Source organism: Pezoporus occidentalis, unplaced genomic scaffold, assembly GCF_034315485.1.
Source record: "Pezoporus occidentalis ecotype Australia unplaced genomic scaffold, CSIRO_AGI_Poc_V1 ctg154, whole genome shotgun sequence".
Lineage (NCBI taxonomy): Eukaryota > Metazoa > Chordata > Aves > Psittaciformes > Psittacidae > Pezoporus > Pezoporus occidentalis.
In genome coordinates this window covers 81,756-102,934 of record NW_026913361.1, presented here as the reverse complement: position 1 = coordinate 102,934, position 21,179 = coordinate 81,756, and the positions used below count along the sequence as shown (strand labels likewise).

General features: G+C 38.7%; 1 protein-coding gene across 2 annotated transcripts in view; it reads right to left on the bottom strand.

The window, feature by feature from the left end:
* Nucleotides 1-13,918: 13,918 nt before the first annotated feature.
* The window catches only part of TECRL (trans-2,3-enoyl-CoA reductase like), a 64,800-nt gene continuing 57,539 nt past the window's right edge, over nt 13,919-21,179 (bottom strand). For both annotated transcript variants that reach the window (XM_062611531.1, XM_062611530.1), the window contains exons 9-12: nt 19,239-19,296; nt 17,861-17,946; nt 17,402-17,447; nt 13,919-15,905 (exon numbers count right to left, since the gene is read on the bottom strand). In XM_062611531.1, coding sequence (XP_062467515.1) covers nt 15,778-15,905; nt 17,402-17,447; nt 17,861-17,946; nt 19,239-19,296 — 318 coding nt within the window. In that variant the 3' untranslated portion in view covers nt 13,919-15,777. The remainder of the gene's footprint in view (nt 15,906-17,401; nt 17,448-17,860; nt 17,947-19,238; nt 19,297-21,179) is intronic.

Here is a 21,179-nt window from a genome sequence, read left to right as displayed (position 1 = left end):
CTACCTGAATTATTTCTTTTCTGCACTTCCCTTTACAGTGTCAAGCTAATTTTTCCTTTCTGCTGTATAGTAGGCATGGGGGACTCATCCCTTCCTTGAAGCTCTAAATATAAAACCCCTCAGGTGAATGACCACAGTCAGGGAAGCAGTTATTTTGCCAGTGGTATTGCACCTCACTGTAATGTTACAGACAAGGGCTCCATCAGTGGTGGAAGCTTAGCTTGGGTTCCTACGACTTTTTATGCCAATGTTGACTTCTTGGAGGCTTACGCAGGTGACTCATCCCCATCTGTTCCTTGAGTCACAGGCTGCTAATATATCTCTCTTTATTAGCTTTTCCAATCTCGGAAAGTTTTTAGGAATTTACTGTCTTTAAGATCCCTGCCTTCTTGTCAAATGCAGTGGAATTGAATTTCCTGGAAAGAATGAAAGCGTAGGTGTATGCATACATACAGCATGATTACCTAGCCTTTGCTTCCTTAAGGAATCTAGGCAGAAAGTGTCCACTGCATTTTCCCCAGTCCCCATCAGTGCAAGGTGGTGAGTCTTGTCTTTCTTAAAAGGCATTTCATTATGGTGCAGTTTTAAAAGAGAGTGAATGATGTGAGGTCCATCTACTTGGTAGTAAATGTCTGTGATTTTTTTTTTTTTCTTTTCTACCCCTCAGAATCCTTGACATATAACCTTTTGCTTATATAAAACTTTTTAGCTGTTCATTCATAGGTTTAACTATGCTGAAGACTATCCAGTGGAAAGAAATCTTATTATCTCTAGCTTAATATTTCATTATCTAGCACAATATGAGGGTATTAGACTTGGATTGCTGGTGGTCTTTAGAGATTACAACATTTAATTTCTTATTCCCATCTTAATTTATTTTTTTTTTTTTTTTTAAACTGGTCACTATTACCTCACATTTAAATTTTGTCTTTCAGGTTTTCAGGGTAAAAAGCTTAGGCGAGAAATATCTTATTTAGGTTTCCACTAAATCGCCCAGATTACTCTGGTGTTCATCCACTCATTTTATGTGCTAACAATATGTAGACATGAAACAATTGCAATGGCCATTCACTATACATCAACATCACACATCTGACCAAAAAAAAATCCCGTCAAGAACTGTATGATGACCTAATACGCCTTTGCATATTACAAAGCCATTTATCTGTGGCAATGTCACCCAAGGTTACAATAAAAAAAATTACTGAAGTAGTTTTATGGGTCACAGTAAGGTATCTATTTGGAATGTGTTGTACACTCAAAAACACATATAAGTTTACCATAAATGAATCTTCAATCTCTGTGAATCTTTTTCTTCTCTTTTTACACATTATAAAATTGCCATTTTTATGAAAAGGCTTGATGTACAATATGGCTGAAGAACTGTATGAGTTAATTAAAGAATAGAAGGCTGTCCCTTCATCTGTATATTTCTGTTTGTGACATTAGCACCTCAGGACCACTGATTTGTACTGGGCAGACATCCAAGTAAATCATATACACTGCAGAAGGTGTGCTCTCATACTGTGCAGGAGTATGTGGTTTGGTCCAAAATCCAGAAGCTTTGTATCATCAAGGCAAGTATATCTGCTCTCCCAGGATGCCTTTACATTTTTTTGAAAGCCTCAATAACACCCAGACTGCAAAACAGAGTAGTTTCTGTAAATGGCAATCCCACCAAGAAAATGGACATGGAAAGTAGGGCAGGAGAGGCTTACTTAAATTCTGGCTGCTGCTATCACAGATAGCCATGCTGTCACAACCCAGTCAGGCATGCATCAGACTTTTTACCTTAAATCTCCTTGACGTTTGCTTTTTGTTGTTTTTTTTTTCTATTTTTGCTTTTTCTATCCCCACTGGAAAGCTGTTCTAGGAAATCATGCCTCAAATAGCTTTTCAGCCAAAATTTATTCATGCCAATTAATGCTCATTTGTTCTCATGCCAACATTGTTCTTCAGCTTAAATTGCTCTTCTCGCTCCCTGATGCTTACCCCAATGTATTTATAGAGCTCAGTCAGATCTCTCTTGGCCTCTGCTTTGCTAAATTAAGAAAGACAAACACTCTTAGTTCAGTCTCAAGGGACAAATCTTTCATTTCTTTGATCATCCTGCCCCCATGCCCTGTTGGGTTTATATTTTTGCACAGAGCTGACAAGAACTGTCCCCTGAACTTCAGTCAAGGTCTCCCCAGGTTGTCTTATCTGTGAAATTATACTCTTCTCTCCTGGGAGGAGGGAATCAGGGTCACCAAAGTGGCCTATTTTTCATCAGCTTCCAGAAGTGAATGTTAGCACCCAAATACCCGACTCTGAACTTCACACTTGCCATGTATTTCCCAGTCTGTACCTTTCATTCCATACCACACCAGAGATAAGTAAAAGTCATATAGGCAGGGTACATCTTTAGTTTCAATATTTTTCCCTTTGAAACCTGGCTTCTCTGCATTAAATAAGAGTTTCTTCCTCTGTAACTAAGTGATGGTATTTTACATAAGCACTTTTACTTTTCATCAAGAAAATATTATCCAGACAGCCAAAAGGAAGGCAATTGTAGCATACGATGTTCATTAGGAAAAGAACACCTAATATTTACATTTTAAAAGCATGAACTTGTTTAGCTTGCTCATCATTATCCAGTATGAACTAAAACATTTTCAGAATGTGTGCTTTCCAAAACAATTAAAAAAAAAAAATACTTTAATTGCTCTGATGTATAGAACATTATTTTTTTTCCTACATGTTAGTCTCAGAGAAAAAGTAGCACAAAATTGCCAGGAACTATAACTCATTGCTACTTTTCCACATAACTTAGTCATATGCCTTAATTTTGAAGCCGACATCCAATAATGCAAGTTCACTTTTAGCAGCATCTTTAATAAATCATCCTGCTTCTGCACAGAAGCTGGGCCCTTTCTGTCATATTTTTTCACATAAATTATATTATATATGTAGATTTTTTTAATATCACATGGATCCTGTGTTTTCTCCTTCAGATCCTTTTGTTCTAAGAAAAGAGGAATAGTCTTTAGTTTCAGTTACAGACAGATATAATGTCTCTTTCCTGGGGGACATTGTTTTGTTGCAAACAGGCTAGAAAGGCTAGAAGCAGTTAGAGAAATAAACATCGGGGATGGCAAAACACCAAGAGAAAGATTTCTAATGCCATGTGTGTTATAGGGCTTTAAAAGGTACATGTCTCTGTTATATTCCTTCCTACAACCCAATAGTATCTTCACAAATATGCTGTACAGCTATCATTCATCTCACATACTAGGCTTATAAACTCCTTCCCCTTTACAGCCTTCCTCATGTCCTCTGTTTGCTCTAATCAAAGTTAATCCATAAAAAAAGGCTCAAAAGATCAAACTGACCAAGCTCAATTAGTTCATTGATTAACTTCATAATTGAGCAAGAAGCCACAGAGCCAGACTTTTCTCATGTGAAGGGGATGGCACTCACAGTGACAAGGTAGAATCTGCTCAGTGTGCATTTCAACCCAATTGTATTTATACTGCAGCCTTTTATATCTTAAAGCATTCATTCTTATTACCTGAATCTTCATGCATTTTGATTTTATCTCACCCTGTTTGTAAGGCAGCTAGCCTCTCTCTATCTCATCATATGTGGGCTCCAGTAAATGAGGATGCCAGCCCTGTCTCTTGGCACAAGCTGCTTAGGCCGTGTAAATATAACTAAGCATGAGTGCTGTGCAAGCAAGGCAGGGGGTGGCCCCCACAGGTGGCCGGAGACTGGACCTGGGAGGAGAATGTGGAGGAAGCTGTGGGGGCTAGCCAATACTGTTATGCCAAGAAGGAGTGGCTGAATACCACTCCTATATATGTGTGAACTGCGTCACAAATAAACTAGAAGTTGCTTATCACCCATATTGGGTTGGCCTGTCTGCTTCTCCTCGCCGCTTACAACTTAGCATGAGTGCAAACCATTTGGGAAAGAAACCTGTAGTTCCTTGTAACGCATTTCAGCATAGCAGAAGGAGGGTTTTGCATTCTAATGAATGTATACAATGATTAGAGGTGTATATCTTGCTTAACACCAGGTAAATAGGTGTAAGACCAAGTTTTCTCTCTTGCTGTGCTCTCTGAATTAGACAGATGTATGACAACTGTAGTCTGTACATGTGCTGTTGCTGTTACGCATTTTGTGCCCCAGAAATATTTTGGCTTTGGCTCTTTGGATTGTACACCGAGCCTGTCTGTTTCTGCCCAGATAGACACACCTGCTGAAGCACAGTCATGAAGCATACGCAGTCTCTTTGTCACTGCGTTTCTCCTCTGTTATCCTTTCTGGATGCTTTTGAAGACAAGATAATTAGTGAGGTGGGCCCTTCATGTGATGCAACACCACCGTAGCCTTGTGCTCTGCTCTGGACCAGGCTGCCCAGAACTGTGCCCAAACCTCTTATGTGCTCCTGACCTTCTCCCTGACATAGTCTCTTTTCTATTTGTGATGTTTAGCAAGGAGGTAGTCTGGGTATAACACAGTAACACGTGTGTTTCTGTACTGAAATATCTGTATGTATAAAACACTATAGATGTTTGGAGGAGAAGACAGAGGAATACATTTTTAACGCTCTGCAAACAACTCAGATTGCTTTTCAGAAGTTTTCTCCTGCAATTGAATATTCAAAAAATGCTCTTATAATAAACATAAACCCATCTGTGATATTCACTAGCAGCTTGTTCCAGCTTTATGATGCTGGAGACAGAACTCTAATCTCAGCGGGTGCATTCTGACTGAAGAAATTGCCCTATAAAAGGTAATGGGTAATTAATATAATCAAAAATTCTTCAGCAATGGCTGGGATATAAGAATTTAGTTCACATTTCCTTTTGGGACCATGGAAATTAAGTTTTATACTTTCTGGCAAAAAGGCTGATATTTCTATTCTGAGTACTTTTATCTCAAAGTGTACATGCAACAGCAAATAGTACATTTCCACAGTTTTGTACCATTCTTACTGGAATTCGATTTCTTCCTTTACTAGTTAAGGAAGGAATATCTGAAACACCCTCAAAGTCTAATGAGATGCGAATGTGCTAGAAAGAGCCCTTGAATGAGCTTAGTTTTAGTCAAAATACTGCAAGTGTGTTAATTCTGAGACCTTCAATGACAGTAAAAATACTCATTGACAAATGCTTCGTTTTCTCTTAATAATACTTGCTTTAATGTTGCTGTAAATTACATCAACTTTGCTGTAATGATACAATGCTAGCAGTTAAAATCTACCATCAATGGTTATTTGTATTTTAAATTTCACATTTTCATTTGATCCCATATGCTTTTGACAACCCTGGATTGATTTAAACCCAGGTGATTACAGAACACTGAATTAAAGCTGAATGGTGGGTACATTACAGAGGTGAGGGAGCAGCTAGATTCTAGGCAGCACCTGAGCTAATGTCTCTCTTCTAATTGAGTGATAGGCAGGCAGTTTGCAGTGCCAGCAAGTATGGTTAAATCACATTGACTTTCAGTGTTAGACCAGTAGTTCTAATAGACTGGGTTCACAGTCTATGAATTGATATGAAAGACATTAAAAGCAAAGGTCATTTTTATCTTTTGCCTTTGGTAGCATACACTTAACTGCACAGAGTTTGTTTCACCTCCAACAAATTATTGTTCCTACAGTTTATCTCAAACGAGTTTGGTAATGAATATCTACAAAGGTTTTTCTTTCTACATCATTCTCCATAACTCATCATCCTCATACCTCATTGTACTATTTACTTCCCTTCATGCTCAGATAGGAGTAGTATTGTTTGCCTTTTTATTTTTGCTTACAGCATCCAGCGCAATGATCTTTGCTTCAGGTGATAATGTGGTAACTAATAAGCAACAACAGGTTCAACTATGAAAAACAGAAGGAGGCTACAAGCTCTCTGCAGGAATGGCGCACATGGTAGGAAATATCTAACATTGCTTCCTTTGGCAGGCAATAGAAAAAGAAATAGGTATCCTGGTGAAATTGCAGCACTATTCCCCTGCTGAGTTCACAAACTCTTTGCTAATGCTAAAAGAATGGCCTTTTCACATGGCTGAATACTGTGGGCAGGGGAAGAGTTTTAGTACTGCTTTCTGTGTTAAGTGTCAGGTACTGGCGGCTGCAGAAGTCTTGGCCCATTGATTTCTTGGGGCTTGCCGTTAACTTGAGGTTAAGTATGTGCCTGTGTCTTGGCTCAGGATAGCAACCAGAAAGCTTTGAATGCTTGTGTAGTGCAGATTAGTAACAGTGCTGGTGGTACATAATAACTACCTTCAGCACAGTGGTAGCAATGACAGCACAGTAAAAACACTGCATGTTTACAGCTGAAGGTTTGTGTCTGATGATGAGGCAGGATGAAAGGAGCTGCATTTCAGGAAGGACTTCGGTGAAAGACAGCAACATCTTATGCTAAGAAATAAGAAAAGTATTTAGTCAGTAAATAGCAGTATCCTTTCAGTACTGATTGTGTCTGAGAGTCCCAACAGCATTTTGGTAATGTCTGATTTGTGGTCTTATCTAGTATGGGGCTTCCCAACCCCATAATAGGCCACTGAGAGCCCTCTGGACAGTGCTGAACCCCACACCAAGTTAAACATGCAGGAGGAGGACATTTTCTTGAGAGCCTGATCTGGTCAGGGGATCCACATGGATGTGCTTCCAATCCTGCCAGCACAGGGTGGGATAAGAGAGAGATCTCTTACTCTGGGTTACAGCCATTTGATACACTGAATGTGATGGCCATGATTCACAACACAGCACTCGCTCCCTAGGCTGCTGATTTACTAAGGTGCTTCTTTCCAGTCTTTAACTTAATGGTTTGTGTTACTGGAGGGTGCATATGGAGGGAGCAACTTCTGTGTGCTTGGGCTTAACAAGCTGAGAACTCTGTATGTTGCTGCTGCAGCCAGAAGAGGCTATCATGCTGCCTGTCACGGTGTTTTTAGAGAGTATAGAAACATGAGGACTGGGGAGAACAGATGCAAGGAGTCCAATGCTGAAGAGCAAGTAGGGCCAGAGACTCATGCACTTTGTACTTTAAGTTACTGGCACATTCCATGGAGCTGGCCAAAGTAATTTCTGTAATTATTTCTTGTTAGAAAATGCTCATTTGTTGACATCTGGAAATTTTGTAGGAAGACACTCAACAGGTGAATTCAGACAGAGCCCTGATTTATAATTATTTTTTAGTAGTTTCGTTTTACCCATAATAGTACTGCCTATTTGTATTAACTTGGAGAAGTAATTTTTAAATGCAACTGTCATGCTCCATACTGTAAATTGCAGTGATTTTACCCTGCTGCAAGGAATATATTCTGTTACTATGAAAACTAAACTTTTTACTCCAACATTTTTGATATCCACAATGGTAAAATTTTGGTATGGTCATCTCATGGCTTCGCTATATACTAGGTTCAAAATTATGTTCCACAATACATTTTGAGAGTGTAAAAAATTCTTATTTCTTGGTTTAGGGAGGGTAGAATAGCAAGCAGGCGGAACACTAAAAGTCTGGACCTTCTTGCAAGCTGAAAATTCCATGGTTTGTTTCCCTCTAATACCAAGAGAGAAAAGGTTAATCTGAAAGTACACAGAAATTCACATTTGCAAAATCTGGTCTCCACAACGCCATGAAATCCTTAATTTGTTTATTTCTCCCAGAAGAATATAAATCACTGTTGCATCCCCCAAATGTTTGTGAGTTTATCAAAAGGAGCATTTATTCAGCATTCATTCCAGTCTGTCATTAAATCCTCTGGATTTTATGGCTGTTGTTGTCTTTTAAATTCCTGGTAAATATGATGCTGACAACCAGCTGTTCTTTTCAATGCATCATATAACCAAGCATCCTAGAGTAAATCATTAGTCCGCTTGCATCCACCTATTTTATGTCACTCAGGGAGATTACAGTGTCCATCTGCAACTGTGGGCAGCTTTTGTTTTGGAGGAAAGCACTATGGCATTATCGAGGGCAGGGGAACATGAGGGGCAGGCAGAACTGCTGGGATATTAGCTCACTCAGAGATAAGGCTTTCTTAGAGCCCAGTAAAGGGACACTTTGTTGTTTCTGGTGACTTTGGCCCTTCTTGCCCTAAGGTTGCTTTGGAGCTAAGGTGTTCAGCCCTCTGAAAACAAAGGAAAGCTCTCCCTTGCACTTGTAATTTACAGTAATTGGTTGTGAAGTGAAGCTTGGTTTGAGGGTAAAGCACTGTGAGCAACTCATTCCTAAAAAGGAGATTGGAGAGGAAGGTCCCCAGTGGGACCCTACGTCATGATTTCTAGTGTATCTGTAAATCAGGAATTGGAAGGAAAAAAAAACAAACCACAGTGATTTTGGGTTGATTGAACTTTTTCTCTCCTTGCTTATGTTTAAATGCTTGGTATTTCAGCTGTTTGAAATGTAAGCAAGCTGATTGATTACTTGTATTCATTAGGAAAGAAAAAGAAAAAAAAAACAACAAAACCAAAACCCTAAATAAAAAAAGAATCCTAGCTGAGACACTACTTTCGAGTAACAGATGTCTTGTGTCTGTAGAGTATTTTGCAGAAACATAAAGGCATATAGTATATCCTCTGGGGATGAAGGAAATTGAGATGGAGAGAAAACATCGCAGGGAAATTCATTAGAAGCTTTAGAAGTAATATAAATACCAGCCATGATTTTTAGTGCCACAAACTTTCATTGGCTTCAAGTATCAAGTCCTACAGGGCTTGCCTGAGATTAAGGCTTGCCCTGAGTTTTCGCTTCTCCTCATCAGGACAGGAGCAGAATCCCCGTCTGCAGATATTTGTTGTGGCAGTGGATGTTTTTCATGCTTTCTCTATCAGCCTGCTTGGCTTAACCTTTTGACCATGTTTCAGCCTCTCTCTTAATGTGAGTGTTTTGTTGACAATTGCAGTTAAAATGGCAGTCAGTTTAACCAGTCCTGTCTGCAGTTGCTTATACTTTTTATGTATCATGACCTTGCTTGTGCCCTTAATTTCTGCTGGAGATGCTCATCTCCTTGCATTATAACCAATGAATCAATTTTATTTTCTCTGCTGAAGGTGTGTGTGGGAAACTAGTTAGCCCCACACTCCTTATCTCTGGTAAGAAAACTCCTACAGTTTTTCTCTCTTTGTAACAGTCTGTTGATTGTGTATGTCAGCCGTACATTTGTGGGCACTGAAGGATTTGATTTTACTTCTCTTTGCTCAGTGATATCTAGAAAGTGACTACTTGAAGGGCTACTGAGAAGTGGAGATCTTGTCAATATGTTTTATAATATGCTATTTTTATGTAATTACAACACAACCTTGTGAATAGAAGAGGCATTTTTCTTCCTTAGGTACTCTTTTTGGATGGTATATGCATCTGCATTCCCGAGGCCTCAGAACTGCAGTAAGCAACATTGCTCCATATTGCCTGTTGTGCGTGCCCAGATTTAGTACTCTTATATAAACTGTTTGCCGGGAAATAAAAGTAATAATGTGTCTAAGTGTTTGATGGCAATGGCTGTTGTGCTCACTTCTGTTGGTCTGGGCAGTCCTCTGCCATTGAGAGTAATTCAGATGTGTGCCATAATGAAGCACAGGCTGGGAAGGATCAGAGTTGCCTAAGGGATGAGAAAGGAACATCACTGACTTGCTCAGGGTCACAATGACTTCAGCACTTGAGGAGTGCTTATGCACTGAAAATGCTGGCCAGGGTCACCACCCTGAGCAAAGGGACTCTCAGAGGGAAAAGCAGTGGCCAAGATGGGCTTTGGTCCATCAACACTGGAACACGGCAGTCCATGGGGACTGTCATGACTTAACTGTCAATGACTCCTGAACTTCCTCTATGAAGCTCATTCCCCTTGACACACTCTGACTGAGTGTTATGTCTGCCCTAAGGATTTTGTATTGCAGTTCATAAGGAAAATTTGACACCACTTCTCTGGTAGGAAAAGCGTTTAATTTCCCTGAGAGAAAATAAAGACAAGTAACTATAATAACAGGGCATGCAGTAATTCACTGTCAAATGCTTATAGTGTCTTTAGTGAGAATTATTCTGCAACTGGTATTTCCAAATCAAGTGCAAAAACGTTTCAGGTGCACCTTCCAGCAAATATTTGCATATCAAAATAGATTACCTGTTCATTTAATTTCAGATCCATAATCAAGATCAGCATTGCCTCTCTTAACTTGCACTGTCCTCTCCTGAGATAGATGTCCAAGGCACTAAGCCCCTGAGAAGATGTCAGCTCTCAGATTAGTACAGCCCTGTTTAATTTGTCTCTGTATCCGTATAAGCCCAATATCCATTTTCCTTTTACCTTCTAGGACCCTCTGAATAAGCAAACATTTCAAACATATGCAGGAGAATGTTGCAGCTTCTATTATTATAGAAGAATTAGACCTGTATTTTTGCAGAGAGGTCCCTGAATAGCTTCAGGCTGCAGACGTTAGGAGCAAAGGAAACAAGGAGAGTCGGGTTGAAGTTAGGGCTCAGGTAGTGCCGAGTATTGCAATTCACTGCTTCAAGATTTAGCTTTATGCTCTGCAAGAGGATTAAGGTGGGATGTTTGATGAGTCTCTGAACATGGCATCATGCTTCACATGGCTCTTTGAAAAAAAAAAAGGCAGCAAAATAATCACATATGTGTGGGCCAACAGGGTTGAGATTGGTCAATCAGTGTACAAATAGATTCTTTGTCCTTATTGTTTTGAAAGCAACAGCTGGTTTTCCTGTGACACCACTGCATGCATCAAAGCTTTAATAGGTAAATAATTAAGAGTTAGAATGAAAGATGTCCAAGTCCAAAAGCAAAGCACCTTCTGCAAAGTAATGATGTAAACCAGAGGGTGGAAGAATACAGTGTTTGTGATAAATATTCCCTGTTGGTTTAAGAATAGGTGCTTTGTTTTTCATTACATACCACACTGGAGATGTGTCATCTTTAATCCATTTCTGTCAAGCTCAGTTGTCAGAAAGAGTGAAATTGCTTTCCAAAAAGACATAGCTGCTAATCCCTAAAAACGCACTGTGACCACATTCTTGTCCTTCCAGCTCTCTAATCAATGTTTCCTTCTGCAAAGTTGCCCTTGCACCTGGGAAACAGCCTCTTATTATTAATAGAAAAGATAAAAAGCACAATTTTTTTCTATTCTTGTTTTGAGGAGAGAAACACCTTTTTAGATATTTGTTTATTTTGTAACTTAGTGTCACGGTGTTTCACCAGTCAACTGAAAACTCATCAACTTTTCAGTATGAATAAGAGGAAAAGACTGTTTGATGTAGTCTGCTTTCTTTTGAGCCTGTCCTATAGTGCTTTAAAAGAGCCCCCAAATGGTGAAACTTGTAATTTTAAAACTCAAGTCTTCCTTACTGAGTTTTCAGAACAATAAATGGGATTGCTGGAAGAGCTATATTACTTTTTCACAGAATAATACTGTGTATTCAGAGGAAGCTGGCTAAAAATCAGATTTCTTTGACAAAAGATACAAAGTTTGCTTTTTTTAAATAAAGAATTCATTAGTATTATTGAATGCACTTATATTTCCTTTAACTATAAATGATTTCTTCTTACTTGGTTCTTCAGACTTCAAAGGCTTTCAAGGTTAGGTAAAAGCAGGTATACATTAGAAACCTGAATATTGTGGAGGTGTTAATATGTGGTAGAGTTTTTTTAATCTAAGCGATCAGGACCCATTAACCTCTCTTTTCCTTTGGTAAAGAGGTTTGTAGATTGACTATTAAATTGCAAGAAAATTCAGGGTGGATTATTTCATTCACGCAGTGACTGATGCTCCTCAACTGGGCAACTGTTTGTCCAGTTGAGCAAGATGGGTATGGAAATGTTTTCTCAGATGCCCTCACAAGGCAGACCTGGGTGAGAGACAGTCTCTGGTGTGCTAGACGAATAAATAACTAGACACTGGGGCCATAACAGAGGCCCTGGGTAGCCTGGCTCTTGGTTCCAATACCTGCAGAAAGAGTTGTATGTTCGAATCACATATGGGTGAGGATGTGCTGACACCATTAAAATAAACATTCTTCCATGGTGCTAAACATGTGATGTGAAAATTGCCTTGAATCGTAGATATACAGCAGCCATTACACACTCACCTATGGTAAACCAGGGTTTTCATAATAAAATATTATTCATGCAGATACTAATCTGTGTTTAGTGACAGCACAACACTTCATTTACATTTACCTATAGAACACTGGAACAGGGATACAGTGTGTTTCTCTAAAAGCTTTCATGAATGTTAATGATGGGGCATATTGCTAGAAGACAAAACTTGTGCCTAGGAAAACAGAAGAGGAAAGCTAATAAAGCATCATGTGGAAAATATTAGCTTGCTGGAAAACTCTTTATAGTTTGAATTAATTTTTAGTTCAGCAGCACTTTGTAAACTATAAATAAATAGTCTCTTGCTTTCCTGTAGCTTCCTTCTTCTTATGGTATGCTTTAGAAATCTTCACATTCAGTGATTTTTATTATATTTAGCTACCACTGCAGGCTCTTTTTCAGAGAACTGCTTTTGTATCAGGCTGTTTTATTTCTGTTCCTAATGTGATAAAAGCCAATTTAGAATCACTTCCTTTATACATATACTAGATATTTTGTACAATATACTAGATATTTGTTACAAAATACAAGATATTTTGGTGATAATAGCATCTTTTAAAAAAGATGACCATCTGGCTTTATTCACTTCTGCTTTCAGTGTCTTTTCCAGCTCAACTTTCCCTATGGAAAGATTAAAATACTGAGATAATTTTCAGTCGTGCCTGCTGCAAAGATGTGGTAGCGGTGTTATAAGGCTCAGCCTTAAGGCCTTTTCCAAACTGGATATCCAGATATAGGCTGCCGAGTTGTGTACAGGATGATCTGCCACTTTGATTTGCTCCCACAATGCCTCCATGCACCACCAGGAAGCCTGAGCTGCTGCCTGCTCTTTTACAGGTTGGCATTTCAAGGCAAGAGCAGGCCACAGAAATGCAGAGCTTCAGAGCCTGAAGGCTTAACTTTAGGTTACTGAATTTGAAAGTCTTGGAAATACTTTGGGAAAGATGAGACTCACCCATCTGGAGGATCACAGTAGAAACCCAGTTGCAAGCTGCAAGGTGAACATGGTAGGACCTGCATGTTGGGCAGCATCTGCAGGTTTACCAGGAAGTGACTATGAGATATGCTTTGAGCCCACAGGCTGAACAATGATGCTCACACAGTCATTGTCAAGCAGGCCAGGAAGGATCCATCAGTTCATCTGAGTTATTTTTTACACAGCCTCTGTCAAAACTGTTGTCTTGTAGGCCCGATGTCCCTGTATCTTCTTATATTTGCAGGGTTGCCTGGGGAAGTATCACAGTGTAGATTCCATGCATGCCATCCGCATCCCACCCAGGAAGTAGGAGCTGCATTTTGTTATAAGATTTCTTTAGTGTTATATTATAACTTTGAGGGACTGGAGGGAGGTGGTCTGTGATTTACACCGTTTTCCCACACACCCATGCCAGGAACTTAACTTACCTGTTCAAATCACATGGAAATGGCCCTGAAAACAAGAGAGGGTGGAATAATACTGAAAGATGTGTGAAGGTGTGGGAAGTTGGATTTATTGCTATTTGTGAAGCCACTTAACACCATTCAAAGCAGTTTTGGCTGGTCAACAACCCATTGGTGAATCTCAAAATATATGCCATGTTTATCTGAAATAGCCATCTGTCAAGTATCGCTTGTTTTTACATAGTGTTTGCTCTTACCCCTCATTTACTACAGGAACCAAAACCCTTTTCTCTCCCAGTCCATGTAATGAAAGATCAACTAATAAGCAGGAAGGTAAATGATTCCTGAAACACATCCTTTGCCTAAGCTAACTGTTGAGTAGAAACCATGATCCTAGCAACTGGAATGATTCTGGAAACACATGCCTTGAACAGACTTAAAGCTGCAGCTATTTTAATCGAGGGATTAACAGATACATAAGTAATTTTGGCAAGTTACCCTCCCACATGAACTTTTTTAAACTTGAAGATTGCTAAAACAAGACACACAATAAACATGAAATGAAAACAGTCCCAGTCGCTGAATTTAGAAAGTAGCCAACAGTCTGGGCTCACACATACACTGGCTGGGGAAAAAAATGAGTTTCAAAAATATTGTTGTCAGGTATAAGTGACTAAAGAATACAGAAAATAATTTTTCAAATATAGGTCTTTATTAGCAGTCTGGGTTAGAGAACTGGGTGTTCACTGTGACTCAGGTTTTCCATTGAGAGCAATAAAAACTTCTAGGTGTTCACAGATTACAAGTTAAAAATATGGAAAGTTATTTATTTACATTACCGAGATGAAATTGAGTTACAGTGGCTAATAGGATAAGTGTTGCAAGCCAGACATGAGAAGAGTGATACGAACCCAATTTACTGAGCAAATTAACTTTGTTAGAACACTTGAGCTGGCACAAAGATAACAGTTTTTTAAGATGAAAACTGCCTGCCTGGCTTGTGTGCTCTGGTGTCTCTCTAATTATTATAAAGTTCTTTAGGCAAGCTTTTTCACCAGCCTAAGGGAGCCAAAAGACGTTGATAAATGAGCAACAGAAATAGAACAAAATCTTGACTTAATGCCCTAACTCTCTTTATCTTAATACTCACTGAAGCAGTTCTGGTTCTTTTGCTCTGTGTAACTAAAATGGTTACGTTTTGCTTCTGCGTTACACAGATGCAACTGATTTGCAAATGGAGCTAAATGGAGTTTTCAGGCCCAAAGAATCCCTTAAAAAATAATGTCCTGGAAAGCAAAGTAGCATATAGCTACTGACCATATTGAAGGGGAGCTGAAGCAGCAGTGTCCACCTGAGGCAGTTCAGATATGGACTGAAATGCAGTTGGCAGGATCCTTTTCAGTAATGAGCTGGTCTCTAGTTCACCTTCTGCCCAAGGATTTCACAGTGCTTTACACAAGTAAGGTGAATGGTGTCTGGCTGCAGTGAACAAGGGTTTTAATATGCCTGTTAGTTCAGAAGGTCTTCTGCTATTTCCAAAAGTGTTCAGTGTGAGAAAGGAGGATGGACTTCAATGAAGTACCCAAGTTTATGCTGCAAATTAGTGGCAAGGTGGGAAGCACCTCACAAACAGTCCCCTCCTGGGATTGTGGGGCTGATCCATCTATCTGAAATTAAAAGAAAGCCAGACCTCTCTGATACATTTAAGCCAATCTGTATTGAGCATTTTGCTACGAGATTCAATTATAAAAAGACAAAGAAAGAAAAATCTTGTAAAGCTAAACTAAACTGTGTTAACAGCATAGTGGTCATTCTTTGATGTGGTGCTTTAGAGGAGCTGAGGCAGAACATGCTGTTCCTGTGCGGTTTAATAATAATAAGGCTGTGAAACATTTTCTGATGCAAAAATCCAAGACTTGTCAACATCTAACACTGGACCTTAAAATCACCAGACCTGAATATATGAAGATGAGCTGTATTAATTAACAGCATCTGTGCTCATTTACACCAGCTAAATGTCTAGCCTAACATTCAATATAAGCGAATTTCTTGTCCCTTCCCAATTAGTTCTATTACAGAATATCTAATTAAATCATATCTTTTAGTAGGAACTAAGAATTCAAGAGCTACTTTTTTTCACTTAATTAGAAGCTCTTCGTCTTGAACTCTTAATTTTCTGAAGAAGATACCCAGCGATTCTTCCTCTAATCCACTTTGGTTACTGAATGAAATGGTTTATTTACTCTTGAATTAGCTCTTGAACTGTACGCTTAGGCTCCAACTCCTCTGAAGAGCTTAGAAAATGATAGGAATCATAGCTGCTTTTCTCCGCACCTCTGGATAAAACCTCTTCAGGTACAGCCTGTGTTTCTTTTGCGCCCAGAGAGACATCTGGATGACCATCAGGAAAGCAAAAACACCAACTACCAAAGAAAAAGATTAAAAAGAAAAAAAAGATTACATGTCATCTTCAGTGTCTGTTTCTATGAAACCAAGAGGGTTTATGGAAAAGTCTGCAGTCTCTTCTGTGGGTAGAGACAAGTTAACTCTACCTTTGCTCTCAGCCTTGCAGTTGCTGAAATACCCTAGCCTAAGGCTCAGCTTCCATGTCAGCATTCACACAGATGATGATATCCCGAACTGTTAGACACACCCTGTATCACCTATGGCTTCATCATAAATCACAAGGCCTCCTACGGCTTTAACTAAATTTTTTTTGGTTTGCTTTTGGCCACGTTTGTTTTTACCTCTGGCTCCCAACCATAGCAGGGAGCTATGCTGCAACTTCCTGTTGCATGGAGGAAAAGCTTGGCCCTGGATCAAGTAAGCAGCAGATGCACGAATACATTTAACTGCCTGGCAGTAAGGTCTTGCAAGGCCTAACAACTATAGTTACCCAGGCCCCTGCTGTGGTTATCAGGAGGCAGTAAGTGATCCCTTGGGAATCTCTCCCTTAGGGCTGAGTGGCACTGAATGGGGAATGCTTTTACAGGTGCTTTTTGCAAATTCATTATCCTTTCTTCCTTAAAATAAGCTGGAGGATCAAAAACATTCATGTGACATCTGGTCAAGTTTTGTTTGGGATAATGACAGCAAGGATGAGTGTGATGCATATGTTGCTGCTCCCTTCCCTTGTAAACGCAGCCCTACAATGTCTCCAAACTTTATGCTCCAAATAGAGCATAAAGCACATAAACATTGCATCTTTTCAAACAAAATTAGAAGCTTTATTTTTGCATAATGCAGTTTAATCCACTTTTGAAATTCCCTTTTCATTTGTAAACCACATGGGGTTATTTTTTTTGTAAGCAGCTTTTATATGTTTTTGGTTTGGAATGGAAAAATAATTAAAAAGTGAACGATTTGGAGAGCTCAGTCCCAAGGACCATATTTGTACAGGTATTTAGGTCTCTGAGGATGCAGGAAAGTACTGAGCAGGAGGTGAAAAAGTGCTACTAGGCAGGCTGCTGTTGTGAAGTGGCTGCCTGCTACAAGCAAACAGGGAACTGCTACCAGGAACGTGTGTCTTTCCTCTCTTGAAATACTATGTACATCTGTTTTCCTCTCCCTGTTAGAAGTGTTTTTTCCAGGTTTACAATGAAAAGAAATTTTATTATATCAAAAATGATTGACCATAAATGAAAAACAGTGACTTTTTTTTTTCTAAATTTCAAAGTCTGCTTTCAGTGTGGAAACAGAAGAGACAATACTTCACAAAAAGCAGAGAGCTGGTTTTGATCAAAAGGTGTTGCAGTAGTGTTCTCACTTTCTGCGCTTTGAAGATTTATACAGTTATGTCAAAAGGGGGATTTGATGGCAATATTTCATATGCTATAAAATTTTGGACAAATTTTATGTTCCCAGGATTCACTTCCCCAAACAACAGCTTAGAGACTATCTTTATTCTGTTCAAACTTACCTGGCAGGGTTTGTGTCATCACTGTGAAACTAATCCAAGACCCAACCTGTTGTAAAGAAAAAGTCACTGTTAATTTTTTACTTTCTGTAAAGCAAAAGGGCAAGTTTTCAAAAGCTCCCCCTTGAAGAAGAGTGGGATATTTTTACTGGGAACAGGCAGGGAAAAATAGCTAGAAAGGAACTCCCCAGTGTGCTGCATGGGGTGAAGAGATGGGTGGTAAATCTTTGGATCACGGGAGTCTGTAGCGGAGAGGAATATACACAACAGTCATGATATTGATGTGAGAGAAGAGAGGGGTCTGGTGGAGAAACAATTGCCAGAGTAAAAAGACTCTGACATACTGAACATAATGATTGATGTGCAGAGGGAACTACATCAAGGTATTGCAGACCCTCTGCAGGCAAAGGCTGAAACAGTAGCTGCCTACACTTTGCATATAATCAGAAGAAAGGCATGTACCTCATACGTATAGTTGGGACAGGAAACCAGAAAGAAGAGCCATGTGAAGGGGTTGTAGGTTGGACTTGGAATACAGGATTTACTTCCTTTAAGAAAGCAAAATAGCAGAAAATTAAAAAAAGACTCAGACAAAACCTGTTTCAATAAAGAGAGGGTGACTGAGCCTTAACCACAACTGACCTATGTAACAGCCATCCCCTGGCCAATGCTTCCAGAGTACAACTTGTTAGAAAAGTTTCAGTGAAATCTTTTCAGACAGCAAAAGCTAGTGAGAATACTGAGCACTTAGTGAACCATATATCAGTTTTTACACAAAAGTCTGGCATGTCCAAAGAATGCAAACTTTGTTCAGCAGAAGAAAGACATGTAGTTTAACGCAGACTATCCAGCAGGTGAGGTCTAAGGGCATTCCTCTGGGTTATAAAGGATGCAGCTCTATCTTATTTAGCCTGACTTAACAATGTGAACTTGTCTCCTTTTGCATCCTCATCCTTCATCCCAGGGTAGAACAGAAAAAAACTCCTGAGCTAACAGGATGACTCTCCACAGCCAATGATAATGGTCACACAAAATGCCACACACGCAATACTTCATTTTTATGTTCTGGCAACAATGCTCTCTTTAATACTTGTAGGCACTGGGAATGTAGATTAATTATCTGGCTCTTGCTGCTTTTAAACCAAATTAGGCTCCTTGAAAAAAGCAACATAAGCACCTGCCTAACCACTGCACATCAAAAGCTTTCCAGAATAGAAACTGACTTCTGTGTGTGAAGTTGATCATACTGTGGTGAAGTATTTTCTTGAATAGAGTGTTATAGTGGGAGATTATACTATTATTATCTGAAAATATATTTTACTTTCTAGTATATATAGTATAATTTTTATTCGCATGGTACAAAAGATACTGAAAACCCATGCTTGGAGCAGCCTTTTAAGAGCATATATATACATTGATGGCTATGTAGGTAGTTATTCGTGGAGTCTTTGTGTATTTGTACATATCTCCATGTGTATCTTTGCACAAGTTGCACATATCTAAAACTCTGCAATCTAGATTAAAAAATTTTGAAACTTATTTAAAATTGAATCTTCTGATGTCAGTCAACAGGATGCTTTAGAGAACTTACATGCTTAAACCCATATTTAAATTACAGTTGTGCCTAATTAAGACAAATTTGCTATAAGCTTTGGAACAACAGTGTTGTTAATGTTGCCTTGACACCACATTCGTTTTGAAAATGTTATACCGATGGCATGGTACCCACTTCATCTTTCTTTATTCTGTGGATGTAGATACATAAATTACTGTATTTCAGAAGATGGATAGGTTGAGTACACTTCAGTCTTAAATAGATAAACAGGAAACAAAGACAGACCTGAATGATTTTGGTGAGCTAAAGCTACATTGATAAAGTGATTTCCAGCTTCACACATCTGCAAGACATTAAAAAAGTATTTTCAGTTGTATGCTTAAAATGCGGCAGTAACTGTACTGCAGTGCATAACCAGAATCCCCCCCGTTACAGCTTAGTCTCTGTATACACAAAATATGTACTAAATGACTTTCCCATGGGAAATGCATTCTGTGATCTTTGTCAAACACACAAGTGTCTAGTGAGCACCATAGGCACAGCCAGGTGTGAAAGCTCATGTTTCACCTTCATAGGGGTCAGCACAGGCAGGCCCTCACTGTGGTTCCCACACCCAGCATGTACAACATGTTTTGGTCTGGGAAGATCAGAGGGGCTGCCTGGAGTCTAAGGAAATTAGCAAGATACTGTCTGAATTGAACGTCATTGTTGTGACTTGGATTTAATCCACTGGTTTTGTAAAGATGTCATGAGTTGTAGTACCTAACCTCTTCCTAAACAAGCTTTCAGAGCTGTTCAGAATAACATCTTTGTTCTGCTGGTTATAGAGTACAATAACCAGTTCTCCAGGTAAGTCATAGAGGAAATTAAAATAGGGTGAATAAAAAGGCAGCAGTTCTCTGAAGAGCAGACTGGTCGAATGGTTAGTAGTCAGGAATTGGTAAATCAAGGCAGTGAATATTATTCTTGTTTCTGCTACTCTGTTTAATGCCATCTTCAGCCCTAACCAAGCTCTCAAACTTGGTCTTTAATATTTAGATGGTTTATACTTTGGATACCATGTCTCCTCACTTGGTTATACAGTACATAATACAGGGTGATTTCAGAGTAGTTTATGGCTTCAGTACTTCAATTACAACTACTGTAGAATCAAAACCAATTACTACCCATACGTAAAGTAGGAACTTGTAGGATAACTACTTTCAATTCCTGGAAAAGAAAGCCTGTTAGTACAACAATCTAATTTTATGGTTTTCATTTCCCCCTGCTTTATGAAGAATACCAAAATGCAGTTTACATTGCAGTCTCAGACTGAACTGGTTTATTCATTTCTCTGTTTGAAGACTGACTTCTCTTTTCAAACTGAAAAAGTGCAGTGTTAAAAAGTTGTGTTTTCTTAAGTCATTTTTCATTCTAAATTTTGGAAAGTTGGAAAAATTAAGAAATGAAAGTAAAAAGGAAGATTGCTAAAGCCTAGAGATGTTAAAAGTATAAAGTCATAAAATTAATAGAAAAAAAAATACAATTGTAATTTTTAAAGCTAATTCTGAAAGTGATCCATAACAAATTTCAGTTAAAAATAATTTAAAGGAATCTGTAACTTAATTTTATATTGAAATGTGACATTATCTGAAAGAACATTTAGACAGCACTGCTGAAGAATTTTGCCTTTTTTTGGCAGAGGGATTTGTGGGGGTTTTGTTAGGAAAGTTTAAATCAGGTCTATTAGCAAAACTGTTTTCTGCATGGAAATGTATTCATGGAGCAAACCCTGCAGTCCTTTTATGTTTTTTAATTACTAACTGGCTGTCATCTATCATAAACACCAGATGTAAAATACTAAATAGCCAGAAAAGGAAATTCTATTATAAAGTACCATATCAGAAGCTGTAATTCCAGCCATAGCAGTAGAAATAATTTTAATTTACATGTTTCCAATTATGAGCTAGGAACATGATTTTTTTATGATTACTATTATTTGAAAGAAGAGTTTTAAAGTTAAAAGCATTTTTGTGAAACACTATAAACACTAAAATGTGCAATGCCCACACCATTGTGGAGCAAGAGAGATTCACTGTAGTTAACAGCTACTAATTTTATCATCAATTCCAAATAAAGCAAGCAAAGGATAATTCTGCAGGGATTTTTATATTCTGTTGTAACTATTCTTATGTCGTTCTTTAGAAATGTGGCTGCTAATGCTCTATATCAAGAAATACTGCTAAA